Genomic DNA, 20,908 nt, shown 5'->3' with positions numbered 1-20,908 from the left:
CCTCCCTGGTGTCAGCCTTCCTTCAGTAATTTGTCTACCAAGTGAAGAGGGTCAATGGCTGGCCCAAGGTCCCCACCCATGATGGAACCCCCCCTTTGGCTGAGCCACATGGGCTTATAGAGCACAGTCCTTAGTTTCCAGCGCCTTTCTACAGACCAAGCTTAAGCTTTTCAGACACTTGGATTTGAGGACTATAGTGGGCATGCAGATTATTTTTTAAGTATAATGGGGATTTGTTTTAGGCTCTCCAATACGTCATAGCCTCATTTACATTAGACAAAGTGCGTTTCTATGGTGGAATACTTTTTTCATTTACTCTGAATGTATTATGAATCCGCCTTCTGTCTTTTTTTCAAGGTGGATCTTATATGGGAGGATGCCCTGTTTATGTTTGAGTATTTTAAGCCCAAGACCCTTCCTGAATTTGACAGCTACAAGACTAGCACTGTGTCTGCTGACTTGGCCAACCTGCTGAAGAGAATTGCCACTATTGTGCCTCGCACAGAGAGGCCAGCACTTAGCCTGGACAAAGTCTCTGCCTACATTGAGGGAACTTCAACTGAGGTGGGCCCACAGCCTCGAGGAGGTGTGGGACAGGATGGGACTGGGTCACATTTTTCCCCTCTGCCACTGCCGTATATGCTCCTTTGCTTCTTTTTCTGCTCTGCACCAGACTGAGGGGCAGGAGAAGCTGGAGAGTCTGTCCTGTGACTACATAGTTCTGGATTTACTGGTCACATCTGAGTCCTTGACTCCACCTCCCCTCATACTTTTCCTTTCACCTGCCAGGTACCTTGCCTCCCAGAGGGGGCTGACCCCTCCCCTCCGGTGGTGAACGAGCTCTACTACCTCCTGGCCGATTATCATTTCAAAAACAAGGAGCAGTCCAAGGCCATCAAGTTCTACATGCATGACATCTGCATCTGCCCCAATAGGTCAGTGACCAGAGTATGAGGCTAGGCTGGCTGCAGGGATGACTGCGGTGACTCCAGGTCAGCAAGCTCTTCAGTGGGCCACTTTGGGGTTTCCCTGCCCATTGCAAAGAGACCGGGAAAAGGAAATGAGAAGATGGTTTAGCACTTTGCTCTTGTTAGGAAAGGCAGATTTTCCATAAAAAGCAGAGGAGAAGGCCTCTTTCCCAAAGTCCTCTGGGAGGATTATTGGTATAGGGTTATCGGAGAAGGTACAAGGTGTCCATCTGGGCCCTGGTGTGTAGGGCAAGGAAGCACAGCCTTGCTCCATCCTGTTAGTTTTATGCTGCTTTCACAGCCCCAGGTTGTATACCCTTGCTGCTTCCACTGCGGGCTTCTTAATTATGGTTGCCTTCTTGGGGAGAGTGATAGAAAAACTCAAGCCAGAGTTCGCTTTCTTTGCTCTGGTGCAGTGCACTGTTGGCATTAGCGATTGTCGCGATGGTACAGGTAGGAGAGCTCATTGCATATGAAACTCATGCTCTTTTCCTGTGGAGCCCTGTTTGGCTTTCTCTTAAAATGTAGTCATTAGCTGGAGCCTCCCAGGAGCCTTTTGTACTCGTGAAATCTGATGCACTTGATTAAGGGAATATTTTCTTATGGCTGCCACACCTAGGAGGTAAGCCCTGGGTGAAGGTCAAAACGAGGTTACCCTCTGCAACTGACCTGCATCTAAAGGTCCAGAGTAGCATCTGTAGGCACACTTTTTAGAAGGACTCAGGGGCCAGACTATGGTAGCTGCCCTTGAGCCACAGCTGAGCACAAAGCCACCCTCACTCAGGGAAAACCAGAGAATTCTACCTTGTCAGGATCCATCTGGCCAAGGAGAGAATCGTCTGGGTCTAAGGGGAAAAGCCATTTGCAAGACTTGTGTAGCCTGTGAGAAAGGTTCTCACAAACCCTCTTTTGCTTAGCCTATGGTTTCCTCCAAGTAGGGAGCCATGTGGCAGAGCCCTGGCTGTCCTCTCTGGGGTGGCTGGGGACCCGTGTGTTGCAGCAGTCCTATCTATGCTCAGGCTGGCTGAGTGCTTACTGTGACACAGTTCGAGTTTCCTCCTCTGTTTCCCTACTTCCACATCTGAAAAGTGAGGGTGATAAAACCCACCTGTCTTTGCATGGCACCTCTCACCTGACAACCCCTTATTCAGCAGAATTATGGCTCATGGCAGCTTAGCTAGACCTCCCTCCAACCTGCATACCTGCCTGTTTAGAGGGTATCAACCCATTAGCCTGGCCCACTAGGCCACCCTGCCACAGAGGTGAGGTCTCATATGGGATTGGCCCCAGTGCCAGGAAAGCACTTGATGGCTTGATCCTGGGCTCCAGGACTTGGCCTTCTTCATTCTGGCCTTAACAGGCAGGTGCCAGGTGAGACTTGGGTCTTAGTCTGGTCTTCCATGCTAGCAGTGCATTAAGGATGGTTGGCATGTGGGAGGGTGGCATCTGTCCTTTTGATTGCCGCCTTTTCTGTTCTCTGTACTAGGATTTAGCAAATGCCCAGAGATCATCTTAGTCTTGGTGTCTCTGTGGCCATTCCCCCTCTCAGACAGGTTTCTGTGTTCTCACTATCAGTTTCTTTCAGGTGGTCTCAGAATGGTAGGGTCTCAGCAATCCTGTGGTCCCCTATTCTTCATTTTACTTCTGCGAACTGGGCTGGAAAGAGCAGGGTCTGCTCAGGGTCCTAAAGAGAGAATGGGGTAGAAACTGGGTTGCTGGGGTCCTGGGATCTCAGCTGTCCATGCTTTTGGTTGGCAGATGTGCTGATGGCAGGCTCTGCCAGCATAGGAGTACGTAAGGTCACACCTGGCTGAGGATCTTCCTGATGCTTCAGCTGGACTGCTGCTGCCTTGCCTTGTAAAACACTCCTTTTCCTCTCCACCAGAGCTGTTCTGTGGGAAACCCCCCAAAGCAGGGGAGCAGAGTTCAAGAGCTCATCCATTAGAGCAGTTACTGCATGGCTATGAGGTACTAGGTGATTAAAATACATTTTGTCTCATAATGCCCACAGCTCTTCTCTTGAAGTAGGTCTTCTAAGCCCTATGTCACAGGTTAGGAATGAGGGTTCAGAGACATGGCAGGTCTAGGTCACGGTCATGGCATTAGTGAGTGGCAGAGCTGGGCTCTGGGCCCTGGTGTGGGAAGAGAGCTTCCATGGTGTCCATCTGCCTGTCTCCCAGGCTATCATTACCTTCCATGCTGTCCATGCAGTGTTGTTTTTAGCTGGTGCTTTTGTTACCACCACAGGTTTGATTCCTGGGCAGGCATGGCTCTGGCCCGGGCCAGCCGCATTCAGGACAAGCTGAACTCCAATGAGCTGAAGAGTGATGGGCCCATTTGGAAGCATGCCACACCTGTCTTGAACTGCTTCCGTCGGGCCCTGGAGATTGACAGCTCCAACTTGTCCCTGTGGATTGAGTATGGCACCATGTCCTACGCCTTGCACTCATTCGCCTCACGCCAGCTGAAGCAGTGGAAAGGCGAGCTGCCCCCTGAGCTCGTGCAGCAGGTGAGGAGGGGTTGCGGCAGATGGGCCTGCCCTCCTTCTGTCCAGACATAGTGCCCTCAGGTAAACAAAACTCTGTCTCATTCGTACTTTATTCTTGTTCACACATCCATGCTGGGAGTTCATTGATGACTCTCCCCTTGAAGCTCAAGCTATACCATGGTCAGTGACAACTTGGTCCCTGGTCTTTGGACATCTAGTCTAGTGTAGACAGATTTAGGGACAGGCTTTTAGGCCCTACTGGTCAGCCATTAGTTATAGTGTAGTTGAAAGATAGGGAGGGGAGAAGTGATGGCCACCAGAAGTAGCTATTTCTTCCCTTTTCCCTCAAAGAAGCTTGTTGGATCCTTGTAAAATTTTTGAGCTTAGGTTGGGATTTTTGAAGTCTCTCTTGGTAGGGGATTACTCTAGTGCAGGATGCTGAGTCTGGCCCTTAGGTCTCTGTTCAGTAGGGTACCCTTGGTTCCTTGAGATGGAAGTGAAGGAGCCATACTGACATGTTTAGGCTAGTGCAGCAGTAGCAGTAGTACAGTAGCATCGCACCCTGGAAGAGGAGAGGGGAAAGAAGTGTCACCACAGCCTTGTCTTCAGCATTGCTTCCTTTAAAAAATTACTCTTGGCCAGCCGTGGTGGCTCACACTTGTAATCCCAGCACTTTGGGAGACCGAGGCGGGCAGATCATGAAGTCAGGAGTTCAAGACCAGCCTGACCAACATGATGAAACCCTGTCTCTACTAAAAATACAAAAATTAGCAGGGCGTCATGATGCATGCCTGTAATCCCAGCTACTCAGGAGGCTGAGGCAGGAGAATTGCTTAAACCTGGGAGGTGGGGGTTGCAGTGAGCTGAGATCACGCCACTTGCACTCCAGCCTGGGAGACAGAGTGAGACTCCATCTCAAAAAAAAAAAAATAAAAAACAACTCTTAAATCTTACAAGGGACACAGGCTTCTTTAAATCAATATTAAGGGCAAATCAGATCCCTCTGGCTGCCCCTACCACCTCAGAAATAGTTAGGCTTGTTTCTTTCTAGACTTAAAAAAAAAAAACAAAACTTTTTATACATAAATACGTAGTCCTAGAAAAAAACACCAATTTAAATGCTGTCATACTGTATATAGTACTCAGCTGCCTTTTTCACTCAGCACCACGCTATTGAGTTCTATCCATGATAATTCCTATGGATCTAGTACATTCTTTTAACTGCTGTAACCCTATTTTATTGTAACTGTTCTGCACAAAAGTCCCTTGCAGGATTCTATTTGTGTTGCAGTGGCCCCAGAGTCGTGCAGTCTGGGGACTGAAGCTGCTGCCCTGGGATGTAAAGCCTCACTCCCCAAGAGGCCTTCCCTGTAACAGCAGGAGCTTCATTACCCTCTGCTGGGGCACAGTGGGCTGAGCTGATGATGGTCCTTGGCATTTTCTCCCTGATCTTCCACCAATGATGTCAAATGAGATTTGGCAGAGTGGGAATTTTCCAGGAAACAAATGGGATGAGAAGTCAGAGTGCCCTTTCTGCCATTGGCACTGGTTTGTAGAGCTTTGTTTGTAGAGGTCTCCCCTGGAAGGGAACAGGGAAGTTAGGGAGTGGGTGAGGAGACTGAACTCAACTTTCTACACACCTTTTCCCCTTGCCTTGTTCTTTCCTCCACTTAGGCGTATAGCCTTTGGGACTGAACTTGGTGTGATCTGATGGAAACAATTGGCGCAGGAAGCTTAGGTCCTGAAACTGGGTTCCCAAGCCATCTTGCAGGAGTGTTAGGGTGGTAGGAGGGAGATGGAAATCCACCAGGAATGCAGATGTCCCAACAGGGAGGGAGGGAAGGTGGAGGGAGGTTTTCCATAGTTGTCCGTGGTAAAAACTGCCTCACAGGGCTGCCTTGTGCCTCCTGGGTTCTTTCCACCTCTGGAGAGACAGCTTCCAACCCTGAAATGTGTCACGGGGACACAGTCCCCTGATTGCTATTTTTCTCTCTGGATTTATTACATCTTAAGGATGGGCTGCAGGACACATGTTGACAGCTGTTCAAGCTTCTGTGTGCTTCAGCTTCTACCTACAAACTCCTCAGAGTTGGTGATATAGGAGAACAAATGCTTTCCCCATGATGTTAATTCTCAGGCAAGAGGAAAGGCCTTGGAGCTAGGACTTTCTAGCTGTGGGACCTGGAAGCAGCAACCTGGCATTTCTGTTGTTCCTTCTTCAAGGCAGTATTGTGAGAGTTCATTGGGAACACCTGTCTTCAGCCATCTCCTGAGCCCCTCTTATGGGCACCCTGTACGCAAGGTGAATAAGGTGCCTGTTCTGTTCTGAGGATGGCAAGGTAGTCAGAGGGTGTCTGTCAGAGCTTCTGAAACACAGCAGGCCCTAAATGACTGCCCCTTCTGTTCCTGTCTGAGGTTTTGTGACTGCCACACCGTAAGGACAGGGACGTTGGCAGTGTGCCCTGTATGGGGAAGGGGTGGGGGCCCAGCCTCTTGCCAAGGGCCTGCATGGTACTAGATGCCAGCCCAGACAGGGCTTTTCACAGCTACCCTCATTCTTGCCAGGTGGCTGTTATAGGTGCCAGTGGCAGAACAGGGTGGGCAGTGGGGCTAGTGACTTGGTCAAGGTCACACAGCTACAAAGTAGCTCGTGTAGAAGGACTTCATTTCAGCCATTGCCTTTTACTTCAGCACATTTGCTACACAGTCCCATCTTGGAGGGGGTGTGGTGGAGTCACCTGGTTGGTCCCATGTTTGGCCCTGCACTGTGATTCCACTGTGTTTCACCCAGTGGTGATCTCTCAATTCCTATGTGGTCATTTTTTTTTTTTTTTTTTCCCTGAGAAGTGTCTAACAGAACACTGGATAGCAGATTGCTCCCTTATGTCAGTCCTGGGGCCATTGCTATAGGGTTTTCACATAAACAAGCACCCACTGGACAGACATCCAAGGGTAGGCTCAACTTGGCTGGATGAGAACATGAGGCACCTCCTGCAGGCTGCAGCAGCTGCCCTTGCCAGAAACCTGCCTGCAGCCTCTTACCCTCTCACTGGCCCCTGAGGTCAGGCAGGAGGAGGCTTTGGCTTCCCTGCCATTGACCCAGGACCACAGAGAGGAGGGATCAGAAACCTGGGCTTCTCAGAGCAGCGCTGTGAGCCCGCATAGCCAGGCTTCTCTCTAGCTTCCAGCCCAGAGTTCTGGAATGAGGGGGCATGAGTTTGCCTGGCAGTTGACTAGGGTTGGGACGCCTCTTAAAAGGTGACCCTCTGTGCTAGCTATTTCCTTCCTTCAGGCTGTGAGAGGGTGGCTGCAGGGGCTTGCTGCAAATGCAGACTCCTGGTCAGTGAGTCTTGAGTGGGGCTCAGGAATTTGCCCTTCTACAAGTACTCCACATCTCTCTTAAAGAGCACAAAGGAGATAGTGGGAAGTCCTGTTGTACCCCAGGGGTACACACCCTCTCCTGTGCAGTGGAGCTGGGTGCTGGATGCATGTCCTTTTCAGTGCTGTAGGGCTGGGTGCTATTAGTAAATGACCTCTCCAGTGCTGTGGAGCAGGATGCTAGGTGAGTCTGTGTTAGATGCTATAGGGGGAAAATAGAAAAAAGCACCCTGTTTGACATGAGGTAACCTGAATTTAAGTCCTCTGTGCCTTGCTTGGTATGTGCTTTTGAGGGACCCCTAGGCCTTTCCACACTTCAGTGTCACCAGCTGTGAAATGGTGAGAGCATTTCTGTGTCTGTTGTTGAGAGGAGTATAAATTTGCAAATAGGTCAGCAGAGCTTTGTACAGGAAAAAAGTCTGATCCCTGGACAGGTTCAGGCCTATGGCTAGCCCAGTCTCATGGTCTTCTTACAGATGGAGGGCCGGCGTGACAGCATGCTAGAGACAGCCAGGCACTGTTTCACATCAGCAGCCCGCTGTGAGGGTGATGGTGACGAAGAGGAGTGGCTCATCCACTACATGCTGGGCAAGGTGGCTGAGAAGCAGCAGCAGCCACCCACCGTTTACCTGCTGCACTACAGGCAGGCTGGCCATTACCTACACGAGGAGGCTGCCCGCTACCCCAAGAAGATCCACTACCACAACCCACCCGAGCTGGCCATGGAGGCCCTGGAGGTGACACCATGCTGGCCGTGGGTGGGGAAGCAGGGCAGGGGCAGGCGGGTTTATCTGTCTCCCTGGGGATGGGGCTCAAGGTTCCAGTGACCCCCACCTTCAACCTGCCGGAAACTTATCTGTGTTGAGCAGCTTCATGTGCAGTTGAATTAAAACAGCATTCCCTCTCTTTTCCCAAGAGGTATTTATCATCCTTTCTGGGAGGGTGACCATTTTGTTCTTATCTCTCAGAAGAAAATCATCTTTCTGTATTAATACACACAGGTTCTCTAAGAACCTGACCTTGGTGATGATAGTCAGTGCCACGTAGCATCTGCTGGGCCTGGGACATTCACACTCTGTAGCCTGGCAGGAGGGCAGGCACCCTTGCCTCCAGGGTACAAATGAGACATCCAAGGCCCAACCTATGCCCAGGCTACCCCAGGTTGGCAGGGGCTGAGCTAGGATGAGCAGCCTGCTCTCTTGACCCCCAGTTTGGGGTCTTCTGATTGTTCAAGAAAAGAGCAGTTTTTTACTGCCTGGATTTTCTCTCATGATTTCCAGAGTGTTTCTGATGAATGCTTTCACTGTTGCTCACAGTAGTCTTGTGAGGCAGGCTGGGCAGCCACGATTGTCGATTTTGTAGGCAGGAAAACCAAGGATGTTGGTGGAGATCCAGATATGCTTGGTTCAGCCCAGGACTTGAGGCTTCCGGAGGCCCTGTGTATGCTGGCTTTGCCCTTTCGGAGGCTGGTAGACAGTCTCTACCAGTCCCACAAGCCTCAGCAAGCCTCTTGGAGTATGGACAGAATCTGCTGTTTACTTTTTTCTGCCTTTGTGATTTTTTTCCTGATTATAAAATTAACGTGTGTGTGTGTGTGTGTGTGTGTGTGTGTGTGTGTGTGTGTGTGTGTATTTAAAGAGATTCAAACAACTCAGAAGAATATGCAGTGTAAATGTGAAGGCCCCTAATGATTCCAGTATGCCCTTCCATAATCCCTAACAGTTTGCTATGTCCCTGTATGTCCAGATTTTTTCCTATTAACATAAATATATAGTAACATTTTCTTACGATTTTGCAACTTGCCTTTTTGCTGGACAAAATGTAATGGAAGGTGTGGTGAGCTTCCCTGCCTGCCCTAGTGCCCTCTAGTTTAGCAGGGCATTTGTTTGTCTGCACAGCCCCTTAATAGGTTTGGTTTTGTCTCTACTTCTTGCCATGACAAGGCACAAGCAGTGCATGTCCTTATACTTGTAGCAGGGAGCAAGCACATCATGAGTATTTCCAAGGGCTAAAGTCCAAACAGCCTGGCAAGTGGAATTGCCAGGTTATTTAACATTTTGATCAACAGTGCTACTTAATCCAGTGGTTGTACTGACTGATGAGAATGTCTGCTTTCCCTCAGCCATCTTGATGAGCTCCTCTTTTTAATATTTGCTAATTTTGTGAACAAACAAAAATGTTTCATTTTGGCCAGGCATGGTGGCTCACACCTGTAATCCCAACACTTTGGGAGTCCGAGGAGGGTGGGTCACCTGAGGTCAGGAGTTCAAGACCAGCGTGATCAATATGGTGAAACCTCATCTCTACTAAAAATTAGCCAGACATGGTGGTACAGGCCTGTAGTCCCAGCTACTTGGGAGGCTGAGATGGGAGATCACTTGAGCCTGGGAGGTGGAGGTTGTGGTGGCAAACCAAGATTGTGCCACTGCACTCCAGCTTGGGTGACAGAGTGAGACCCTGTCTCAAAAAAATAAAGTCTCATTTTAAAAAACTTCTTTGGGTTAGTCATGGCAGTTCACGCCTGTAATCCCAGCACTTTGGGAGGATTGCTTGAGTCTAGGAGTTGCAGATGTAGAGCTGGGGATCTCAGAGGCTTGTGGGCAGCGTGATGAGATCCCCATCTCTACAAAAAATGAAAGATTAACCAGGCCTGGTGGATGCACCTGTAGTCCCAGAAACTTGGGAGGCTGAGGTGGGAGGATTGCTTGAGCCCAGGAGGTCGGGGCTGTCAGCCTGGGTGACAGAGAGACCTTGTCTGAAAAAAAAAAATTTTGCCTGTTTTGGGGCCATAGTCACTGGGCTCATGGAGAAGTGTGGAAGCACAGCTTCCTGTTGAATGTATCTCAGCAACAGTAGCCTACCTGCTCCCATTCGCAGCCCTGGGTCTCATGTCCTTCCCTGTCATAGTGCTCATGCTGTCGACCTGGGGGCATGTGCCTTGAAAGAACTCCACTTTTGGGGTAAGAAGACTAAGGCCCGGAAGAATGATGTGACTTGCTTTAAGTCACTTGCAGGAAAAGAGAGGAGTTGGGCCAGATGCCCATCGAGCCCATCGTTCTCACGTGGCACCTCTGGGAAGCCACTGAACCTGCATGTGACCCTCAGGAAGATGATGTCAACTCTGTTTTTCTCCATGTTTTTGTCTTCAAGGTTTAGCCTCTGTTACCACCTGATAGAGCAGATGAGCAGGCAGGGTGGTAGCCCCGGGGGTCCCATCCTGCGATGTCCAGATGAGGAACAAAGGCCTCAGATGTGTGGCCCACCGTCCCCCAGCACAATATGCTGGCTTCAAGGAGAGCAAGCACACATAGTTAATTTGGGAAGCATCCCATTTCACACAACCAATGTAGCCATGTAACTTTGAGTCAGCTGGTACATGTGTATATCTTGTGTTAAAAATGACGTTTCTCTGAACATTTTAACCATCTCCTGATGAAAATTCTCCTCTGCTACTTTGCCTTCATTCAAGATTCTTTACCCACTACTTGGATGAACTTTACCACTTGAAGGCTTTGCCCTCCCCCAGGTCTGGCCACCTGAGTGTGCATGGGTGCTTTGGGTGGTTTCCTACATCTAAAAATGGAGTTGCTGGGCCAATTTCTCTGTGCTCTATAGGTGGGCTAGAGGTGGAGGGGTGGTGGATGTGAGCCCCCCTCTGTCTAGGATGCCCCCTTGAGAATGTTGCCATCAGGTATCTCTCCTGGGTGAGGGAGGTTGCTTAGCCAGGACCTACAATGTCAGCAGTTCTGAGCCCTCATGCCCCCAACTGTGCCTGACAGGTGGAAGCCTGCATCATACCCACACCTGTGTGAGAAGGTCAGGTCAGACCTGGATTTAACCTGGCCCTGGGCATTCCTGGCTATGAGGCTTTGGACAATTCTTCACCCGTTGTAAATTGAGGAATGTGGTAAGGACTTGAGGGAATGGAGGAAAACACAGGACCCAGTGGATGCAATGAGCTGCCTGCCCACCCATCCCCCTGCCACACCCACTGGGAAGAGGTTCTCAAGGCCTGTGGGTACCTGGCTCTGCCCAAGAGCTGGGCTATAGACAGAAATCCAACCTAGTCCTTGTTTCAGGGAGTCCAGAGTTCAATGGGGAGACAGATGTAGAGGCTCACTTTCTATGGGTGCCCACAGAAGGGCACAAAGAGAACAGTGGCACTGTGGTGGGAGGCAGTGCCCAGTGAACGGAGCTGAAGGGTTATCACAATGAGTGGTTGTTACTCTCATCTCACTACCATGTGCCTGAGTTACTGGGTGAACATTTCAGCTGGAATGCTGACAGTATACATTTTAATTTTCACAGCTTGTTTTAAATTACTTGTAGGATGGCTGATTCAAAAGCTAACAAAAACAGGCAATGTGGGGCAGCCTGTTGCCCTGGTCGTGGACCTATTTCCAGTGTGGCTGACTGGCTTGTGGAACAAACCTTTGCAACTGGGAAGGCCGCTCACACCAGAGATGTCGTTCTCCTAGGTGTACTTCCGGCTGCATGCTTCCATCCTGAAGCTCCTGGGGAAGCCCGATTCTGGGGTTGGTGCAGAGGTCCTGGTCAACTTTATGAAGGAAGCTGCAGAAGGACCCTTTGCCAGGGGTGAGGAGAAGAACACACCCAAAGCTTCAGAAAAGTGAGTAGCACCCTTTAGGTGACCCCTAGCAGCTTACCCCATCTGCGTCCCAGATGGCTTGTTTACTGTAATGTGGTGTTCAGAGGGTTGCTACACAGTAAACTAAAACTCTTGAAGTCCCTAGGACCCATCTGAACACTCCCATTTGCTGGGCCAAGGTATTTATGTTGAATCTGAGAAGAAGAGGGTGAGTGTGAGTCCTTTTACCCTGTGGTCGTATGTAGTGCTACTCTATTCTCGGGCAAGTCCTGGGGAGAAGCTGATGCCCTCCTGCCCTCTCCACTGGGGCACAGCCATGTTCTGTGCAGAACACTGTTAGAAGTCAGTTTTTGCTTTGCAGACTCTTGCCCCTGGGTCTTCGCCAAGGCCTCATCTGCTGCCGGTTCTCTTGAGAAACAGTGAGAGGTGTAGGAAGTGTGGGCTTTTCTTGTAGTGGCAGAGAGCTCAGAGAAACTGGGGCTCAGGTATGGTCCCCTCAGTGGGCCTGGACTGACCCCAGTCTCCCTGGGGTTATAAGTCATCTCTGCAGCCCAGACTTCTTTCACTCCAGGCCCAGGTCCTGGTGCTGCTCTACTCTCAGGGGCAAGTCTTAGGGAGAAAGATTGGTTTGGGGTGACAAGGGGAATGTTGCAGCTGCTCATTAACCTCATTAACTGATTCTTGTGCTTCCAAGACATGCTCAGGGTTGCCACCTGCCAGCTTGCTCACCTGGGAGCCAGGGGAGGGCTCAGCTCACCCCATCTCTGGGACCGATTCTGGCTGGGCACTGTGTGGAGTCCATTTTAGTGCCAGAGAGGCCTGCACTCAGGCTCTGTGCATGAGAGCTATCTGCTTCTGGCCATAGATAGCCTGTGTGATGTGTGTCACAGGTGAGCCAGCTCCACAGAGCGGGTGCCCCTCAGCTTATAGCAGGCCTGTGCATGGCAGATCACTCAGGTGGGCAGCCAGTGTGCTCAGAAGTTAGAGATACCCATTTGGTAGTCACAAAGGGCCCCCAGCATACAATGATACTTACTTTCATTGGTCATAATTCTGTTAACATTTTTTTAATTGTACAAATAATACATGAATGCATTCTAGTTACAAAACATTCAGGTAGTATATGTAGACTAAAATGTGACAGATCTCTTCTCCTTCCAAGAGCCAGCCACTATTCACAGTTTAATTTCCTAAATCATTTTCTGTATTTATAACACTTACACACACACCTACTATCGTGGGATTTCTTTTATTTTATAAAAATGAACTACAGAAGGTATTGTTCTAGAGTTTGCTTTTTCCCCTGACAGTGGGTCTGGGCACGGTCCATAGAGATGGTACCCCATTCACCTCATTCTTTCTAGTGGCTACTTAACTATATCATAGTACGGATGTACTGTGTTTTATGTAACCACTCCAATGGACATGTAGAGTGTTTCTGATGTTTCTGCTCAACTATGTTGCAGCACATATCCTTGTATATGTGTGAGCATGCAGTAAATGCAGCTGTGTTTCTGCCCACCATTTGTCAGGGGTTAAATTTGTCAGGCTGTCACACAGAAGGCATTGACATAGCACAGAGAGATGCAAGGGAGCTTCTGAGGAAAGACTTGTTGGCTCCCCTGTAGAGCCTCCTGGGGCCTGAGATGCAGAAATGCGGGTTGCACCCTGCGAGAAATATTAGGCAACGTCCAGTTAGGAGACAGAGCCTGTGTGGTTGCTGTGAGGGCAACTCTGGGCTTTGTGACACCAGGCAGATGGGGCGGGGGCCACCAGAGGTGCATGGGAGCAGCGGGCCCTGGAAAGGGCACTCACCCACACCAGCACACATCTGTTTCAATGTGAGGTGGAGACTCTGACCTATGCCCCAAACCTCTGATCCCACAGGGAGAAGGCCTGCCTGGTGGACGAGGACTCCCACTCTTCAGCTGGGACACTGCCGGGCCCCGGAGCCTCCCTCCCCTCCTCCTCTGGCCCAGGTCTGACATCCCCACCTTACACAGCCACTCCGATTGACCACGATTACGTCAAATGTAAAAAACCCCACCAGCAGGCAACGCCGGACGGTACAGTCCCTGTTCTCCCTACTGCCAGCCCAGGGCGGCACATCAATCACGGGGAGGGTGCTTGGGCGACTCATTTTGTCGCTTTGTTTTGGTGAGGGGGGGTGCTGGGTCTGGGGTGACACGGGCAATGTTGCGGCTGCTCATTAACCTCATGGATTCACGGTGATTCTTGTGCTTCTGAGACATGCTCAGGGTCGCCACCTGCCAGCTTGCCCACCTGGGAGCCAGGGGAGGGGCAGGCCAGGCTATGGCATCTCACCTCTTTGAGCCTTCTTTTTCCCACCTGCAAAATGGGGACATGACAGCTACTTTGGAAGGCAGTTAGAAGATTGTGACCTCCTGGAATGGCTCCTGGTGCAGTCAGCTTAGTGACACCTGCGTTGTTCAGCAGCGCATTGTTACTGCTCTGTCCTTCTGACGGCCGAGGGAAGGCCGTGACTAGTGCTAAGTCTGTCATATCTGAGAATCCAGATAGGTTGTTAATGGGGGTCACCTGGGACCATATGTGTGGCCGTCCCATGTGGGATGGGGCAGGTGGCGACCATTCAACCACATTCCTTACTAACATTAGGAGGCTTGCATGCTGGCCTGTAGCTCTATTTCTTCATGTTCTCTCATTTTTATAGTGATAAGCTAGTGACAAGTACTTGCTGGGATAAGCCAAATTGATGACTTAAGAGGGCCACTAAAGTGGAGTCCTGGGAGGTAGCGACAATGCTGAAAGACACCTGGCCCCTCACTCCCATATCACTCATTTCATCTGGGTTTGGGGAAACAGGCCTTCCTCTGCATTCCCCAAGGCATGGGGATGCTAGTAGGCGGGTAGAATTGGTCCCAGGGCTGTGCTTCCTGCAAGGTGGTTTTTATAAAAGTGGCTCGTTGGAGTAAGAATGGGCCCACTAGGGTGCCGTGGTAGCCTTGAAGTTCAGTCCCAGTGCAGGTCTGGAGTGGGGGTGGGAGGTCACCATCTTCACTCTAGTGCCCTCCTGAGGCCCCTGCCCAGTGCTCAGGTTCCTGGATATAGCATGGGCATCTGCCCACAACTTTCTGAACTGAGTGGGTAGGGCTTGAGAACAGGTTTAAAGAAGTGCTGGAGAAGGATGACAAGGGGGCCAGTGTTCCATTTCTCTGGGGCCAGGATTTGCTATTCTCAAGAAAGGAAAGGAGAACTGCAGTGTCCCCTCCTGGGTTTGGTTTGGATGTGCAGCATGCGTGTTGAGAGAGGCTGAGGATCTGAGTGTGTGCTGTGTCTCTTACCTTCCAGAAGGTTTGTGTCATTATTCCCAGTCTCAGCGTTGGCACCTCCCTGCCCATCCCAGAGTGTTGAGCAGAGGTAGGAGGAGCTGACCCACCTGCCCCTCCAGTCTTCAATTCTGCAGACATTCCCTGTTAAGATCCTTTCTCCTTTTCTTAGTTAAGTTAATCACCCTGTTCCCAACCTTTTACTCTTGAGAATATTGAGAAAACATACTAGCAGCAAACTCCTGCTCGGGGAGTTAGTTTTTGCCAGCTGCTTCCTGGGAGGAAGTATTATGCCAAAGTTTTCAGGAGAGGAATGCCTTTCCTGGTTGTCTACGTGCCATGTGGCCCTGCTCAAATGCACCTGGGCTGGGGAACTCAAGCACTGTCCTCTGCAGCTCTGTAGTCTCCCGCTGAGTTCACACCACAGGCACTACTGTGCTGGGCTGTTAGCCCATTAGGGTTAAGTATGCCTCTAGAAGCAGGGAAGGAGGGAGGTAGGAGCACCTCAGAAAGGGGGCCATGATGCCAGCTGTCCCATGTTGGCACATGTGTGTGCATGAAGCTGTTGGTGAGCCACTGTAGATCACTCAGGCATGACAACTGGGCATGACGGGTCCTGGGTACCAGCATGCTAATTATTTGTTCTGGAAGTTTGCAGAGCGAGCCATACAAATAAATTCAAATATGGTTTCAGCAGTTGCACAGTTTTGAATATTTGTATAGAAACATGTTTTCAAAGTGATTCCTGTCAATGATACAAAGCCATCAGGATCTCATGGCCCACCTTTGCCCACTCACAGCCCCGCACTGACCACCTGTGTGCTCTGCCCAGGCCTGGCTGCATAGTGCTTTCAGAACTCTGCTGCCTCACCTCTGAGAGAAAGCAGTGTCTGCAACATGAAAATGTTTGGGGTCCTGAAATAGCTGTGATCTTAGAATGTTAAAGTGGCCCTTTCAGCAGCTATGCTAGTCCTAGGGGAAGACCCAGGCTCCAGGGAGAAGTAGAAGATTGCTGGTGTCAGGGGATGTGGCGGTGGCCTCAGGGGACCACACTGCCCACCTCTGTTCTTACTTCTCCTTCCTAAGAGAAGAACATATAGCTCCTGCTTTCCACTTAGCTTCTTGGCCTGAGACCAGCCTTGGGTCTACTGCGGGAGAACAGGGGCGTTAGCACTCATTACAGGCCACTGCTGAGTCCTCGTACTGCCAGGAGGGTGCTGGGCACTTCGAGCTGAGGAGAAGCAGTCATGGGGAGGTCAGACAGGGAGGCAAGTACACAGCAGGCCCTGATCAAAGGATCTGATTTCCAGTCCCAGCTCCATTGCATTGTGCTCTGCAACCTTGGACAAAAGACCTCACTTCTCAGTTTCCTCACCTGTTGAGTGGGGGTAATATCTTCCTCATGGGTATTAAACCAAAGTGCTAGCACATTGTAGCCACCCCCTATGTGAAGTTATCCAGGTCATTGGTGGAGTGAGCACAAGACTTTGGTAGCACTGCATAGAGGGAAGAGCCTGAGCTCTGGGGCCAGTACCCCTCAGTCGGCACCTCAACTCTCTCCAGCCAGTGGCATGGCCTTACAAGAGGTGCAGGTAGTGTCCTCTGAAGCAGCCAGCAGCTCCTCAGTGGGCTTGGGCATGGGGCTTTCTGGATCCCAGCTTCCCACCCCCACAGAATATTTGCCAGTAGTGGGCGAGCGAGTCAGGCATCAGGACTTTCCTTGGGCATGGTTAGGAGGCCTTGCATTAGAGCTCCCTTTCCACATTAGTATGCCTTTGCTTCAAAACCAGAAATCAGCTAGGGTCAATTCTGATTTGGCTTAAGATTTAGAAAAGATTTAGAAAAATAGCTCCAGGTATATGTAGGTTCCCTAACATTTGATAATAGCTGCTTCATAGGACCCAAATTTGTTCTCTGAACTACCCTTACCTGCAACCTTATGTCACCTGCACTAGGGTGGGAAGCATCCTGCAGTCTGTGCTTAACTCTAGTGAAAAGCCTTTGGAATCGGCCCCTCAGGTCACTCTGACTGTACCGCAGCCTGGTGTCAAAGCCAGCCCTTCTCAGAACAGCCAGGAGGGCACTCACGGCTGACCTGAGGAGGGGCCCTCTGGCCAAGCTGCGAAAGAGAGCAAGAGAGATAACAGAGAGAGAAGCTTCGTCCCAGGCTGTGCTGCTGGCAGCTCTGGCTGGTTGTGCTTCCCACCTGCCTAACATCTCTCTTCCATCAGTCTCTTAGAATTTGCCCACAGGGCTGAAACCCTTAGTGTTGAAGCTTCCTGACTAGGAAAACAAAGTGACCGGAGGAGTACGTTGTGACCTTCAAGGGGCTCCCAGTGATTGCTCTTTACACATGTTCAAAAACATAAGGAGATCTTTGAACAAAACCTCTACCCCTACCCTGTGTATAGTTGTGTGTGTGTGTGTGTGTGTGTGTGTGTGTGTGTGCGCGTGTGTGTGCGTGCGTGCGTGCGTGTGTGTGTGTGTGTGTTCGTTCCCGTGTGTAATTATGCCCTACCACTCAGTACTGTGTGCTTGCTGTGTGCTGGGCTCTGGGCAGGTGCCTGCAGGGTAGTAGCATGTCTCCATCTTCACAGCTGCCCTGCAGGCTTGGCCATGCCTTTGTTTCCCCAAGAGGAACTGGAGCTGAGGGCAGGTAGGCACTCATCCAAAACTGCCTACTATAGTCAGGGTGGAGCCAAGAGAGAGTGGGTCTGAATCTCCCTCCACCCCTGGCCAGAGGTGAGGCTGTTACTAGGTAGGCCTGTGCTTAGCCAGCCTGCCAGAGACTGAATCTGTGTGTTTCCCTTGTCCTTCAGCAGAGGGCCCAGGGAACTTGGCCATTACAGAATGGGTTGATTTGTCACTTGGCCTGGCTCAGTCCCCCTTTGGCCTGTGTCTGTAGTGGCTGTCTTGGACTAAAATCCTTGCTCTCTGCCTGTCGTGCTCCATGTCACCTCAGAACGCCAAAGCAAGAAAAGGCCTCAAGTCAAAGGCCTTGTGCTGTGGTAAGTCTGGGGCTGAGCCTCCTCTAGGGTCTTTGGCCAACCTGTGACCATGCCTATCCAGATGGTTCCATCAGTGCTGTGTGAGGTTCATAGAAAAGCACTGGTCCCTGCTGTAGAGGAGATTGGTGCAAATCACTTTGGTTATATAGCTGAGGTTTTGGGGCCAACTGATGCCAGCACCAGAGAGGTGGGGTTTGCTCATCGCAGAGAAACGTGTGCCCTCTTCGTGGGGTTAGAGGTCTTCCTGAGGAGGCAAAGCTTAGCCAAGACCCGAGGGGTATTTTGGTGTTTCCCTTGAGGGGTTGGAAAGAGGGAGCAGCCAGGGTCAGAAGAGTGGGAGCCTTTGGAGGCTGGTATCCACCAAGGGTGGTGGTGCCTACATAGTCCCATTGACAGCATGGACAGAGCCACTGAGGAGCCTCAGGTTGCCCTGAGCCCCAGGTTGTAGGGTGTGGGCCTTACTGGAGAGCCCAGGGTGCCCTGTGCCAAGCCCCCGTTGTGGCCATCCATCCTCAACCTCCATGCTGTCACTGTCTGTGTCGTGTGCCGTCTGTGCTCATCTTCGCCTGTTCGCCCCATGCTGCCTCCACCAATATTGCCCGTGCTTCCCCTAACCCTGACCACACTCTGTTCTCCAGGCTTTGTCTTTCTGCTTGCACCTGTCACGGCTCGCTTCAGGGAACAGCGCAGACCCGCATGCTCAGCCCTCAGTCCGGCTCCCTGCTACCCCTGTGACCAGGATCACCTTCATGTCTGCTGGTCCTGTGATTTGGAGAGTGTGTTTGATGTGCTTGGCTTCTGCTGATGGCCTGTCTTCCCAGTTCTGGCCAGAGGCAGATGTAATGGTGGCCTCTCCTCCACTGTCCGCCTGCCTGCACCTCCAGCAGGTGGCCCAGTCCTATATTTCCATTGCTTTGCTCTTTCTTGCTTTAAAAAAAATAACAAAGGCAATAGACTCTAACAAACCAAATTATCTTTACGAGGATAAGTGTATAAAAATGCAAATTGTGCACAGTAGCCTTGATGCTCTGAGGTGGGTCCTGTGTCTGCAGCCCACCAGGGCCAGGCTATGTAGGGCGGGAAGCTGTGAATGGCAGTCAGTCCTGAAGGGCAGGCCCGGCCTGGCCTCTGCTCAGTGGCCTACCCTCCTAGGGCTAAGGGGAGGTCAGTTTTCTGGTAGGAAAGCTGTTCCTAAACAGACCTTCTCAAAGTGGGAGAGACTCTAAGTGGGGTTCAGTTTGTTCTGCTTGTTCCTGACAGGGGCAGGGGACAGGGGAGGCTATCAGGGAAGAGCCAGTCACCTCCTTTGTTCTCTTCTTCATTCTTAACTTTTTGAAAACCTCTTTAGGCCATAGCTGGTCATGGCATTTATTGAGCATCTACTGTGTGCCAGGCATGGAAAAGGGTGCCAGAGGGAAAGTCAAGATAAAGGAGCCTTGATTTCTGCTGCCAGGTTGGATCTGATGTCCCATGGTATCATGGGACAGTAGTTGGTGCCAAGGAAGAGTGCCATGAGCTGGCAGACAGGAGCAGGTTCTGGGGTTTGGTGGGTTGGGAGGACTTCCTGGAGAAGGTGAGTCTTTAGAGAGGCCTGCGGGCCCATTTTGGGGGAAAGGCAATTGGGACAAAGACGTGGAGTTTGGAGAGTCCTACAGCTTGTGGATACTGAGGTGACTGGGGTGGATGAAAAAGAGACTGAGTTGAGAGAGCTTGGGAAAGCAACTGGGCTCAGAGGGCTGGGCTGTTTCCTGTGGGCAGCAGGGAGAGTGATGTAGTCACAGGATCTCTCCCTCTGGGCTCTAAGGCAGGCACATTTTCCCCCCAACATCCTTGGAAGAGCCTTCCTGGGAAGCTCACTAGATGGCTGGGGAATGTCAGCCTCACACCTTACAGAGCTACTTCTCTTCTTCTGGCATTTGTATCAAGAGGGGCTGCTCACCTGCCTTTGGTCAGGAAAATGTTTAAAGCCTCCTGAGGCCTCCCTGGTCGGTGCCTTTCCTGGCTCAGAGGACAGGATGAGAGGTGCATGATGAGGTCTCTGAGCATCAGGCCTCTTGGGGCAGCACTGTGTCTGTACATGTCAGGGCTTTGAGGTGTCTGGCAGTGCTCTGTTCGCCCTCACCTCTGAGCACTGGCAAAGAATGGGCAAGGGGTACAGCCTGGCCCCCCACATGATGCCCTTGTGCCCACCTGCTGTCTGCTGTGTATCTGCCTCCCTCTCAGGAACCCCCAGGTTTCTGGTATCACTTTTCTTTGGCATCTGTCCAGTCTCCTCAGCCTGACATGGGCACCCCCATTTCCCAGGGCCAGCCCTGCTTTTGGTGGATGTGTTCTTTCCCTGTGGTTGGCCAAGATTGAATGAGGCAGGTTTTGGCTAGTCAAGAAATTTCTCAAAATATTAATTCCACCCAAGTTTACAGTTCTTAGAAACCCTTTGTTTCCTAGTTAGCAGGGCATTTGTGGTCTTTTCCGGAGCATTAGTCAGAGCTGCTGCAGTAGCACAACCATGCATCTTCTTCCTCAGGCTTTTACTGCCCCGAGCTGATGGAACAAATGGCTGTGAGCTGTTTCTAGTCTTGCTGCTGGAGCACATGGAGGAAACACACTTGAGGAGACACTGGAAACTTGTATCTTGTAACTGAAGAGCTCTTTTAGGCTGGCCTGGAAATCCTGGGACTGTCCAAGGGACCTGAGCTGAGTCAGACTTAAACAAGGACTCAGAACACAGAGTCTGTTCTTACACTGAGTGAGGACAGGCAGCCTATCTGTCACTGAGCCAGGTCTCTTTCCCTCTGCGTCGCCAGCTGTCATTCCTTTACAGTTGATCCTGCAAATCCCACCCTGGAAGTGGAAGGTTCTGGAGCTTAGAGGGAGGCAGTTTAATAAGCAGTTGGCTGGCAGATGCACATCCCCCTAAGGATTCAGAGGGAAGGCTGGCATGGCCCAGATGCATAGACATGAAACATTCCAGTAATTAACAATAACGATCAAATATTTATAATCTTGCCACAAATATTAATTAGTATGAGCAGGTTTTGTGTGGGCAGATTTTTAAAAGAACATTCTGAAAAAAAGAGCAAGGCCAGCCTATAGCCTGCTTGCTAGTGCCAGTCTTCTTTGCTGTTGGCCTCCAAGCAGCTCCCTAAAGA

General features: G+C 50.8%; 1 protein-coding gene across 7 annotated transcripts in view; it reads left to right on the top strand.

The window, feature by feature from the left end:
* The window catches only part of CABIN1 (calcineurin binding protein 1), a 157,664-nt gene that overhangs the window by 64,305 nt on the left and 72,451 nt on the right, over nucleotides 1–20,908 (top strand). For all 7 annotated transcript variants that reach the window (XR_004262242.1, XM_032256649.1, XM_032256648.1 and 4 more), the window contains 6 exons: nucleotides 358–564; nucleotides 790–935; nucleotides 3,216–3,477; nucleotides 7,311–7,571; nucleotides 11,313–11,464; nucleotides 13,331–13,509. Coding sequence is in view for 6 of the 7 variants with exons in the window: in XM_032256649.1 (XP_032112540.1) it covers nucleotides 358–564; nucleotides 790–935; nucleotides 3,216–3,477; nucleotides 7,311–7,571; nucleotides 11,313–11,464; nucleotides 13,331–13,509 (1,207 nt within the window). In the remaining variant the exon portion in view is untranslated. The remainder of the gene's footprint in view (nucleotides 1–357; nucleotides 565–789; nucleotides 936–3,215; nucleotides 3,478–7,310; nucleotides 7,572–11,312; nucleotides 11,465–13,330; nucleotides 13,510–20,908) is intronic.

This window comes from Sapajus apella, unplaced genomic scaffold, assembly GCF_009761245.1.
Source record: "Sapajus apella isolate SASKATOON/1434 unplaced genomic scaffold, GSC_monkey_1.0 scaffold95, whole genome shotgun sequence".
In the NCBI taxonomy this organism is placed as follows: Eukaryota; Metazoa; Chordata; class Mammalia; order Primates; family Cebidae; genus Sapajus; species Sapajus apella.
This window is presented reverse-complemented; position numbering and strand designations above follow the sequence as displayed.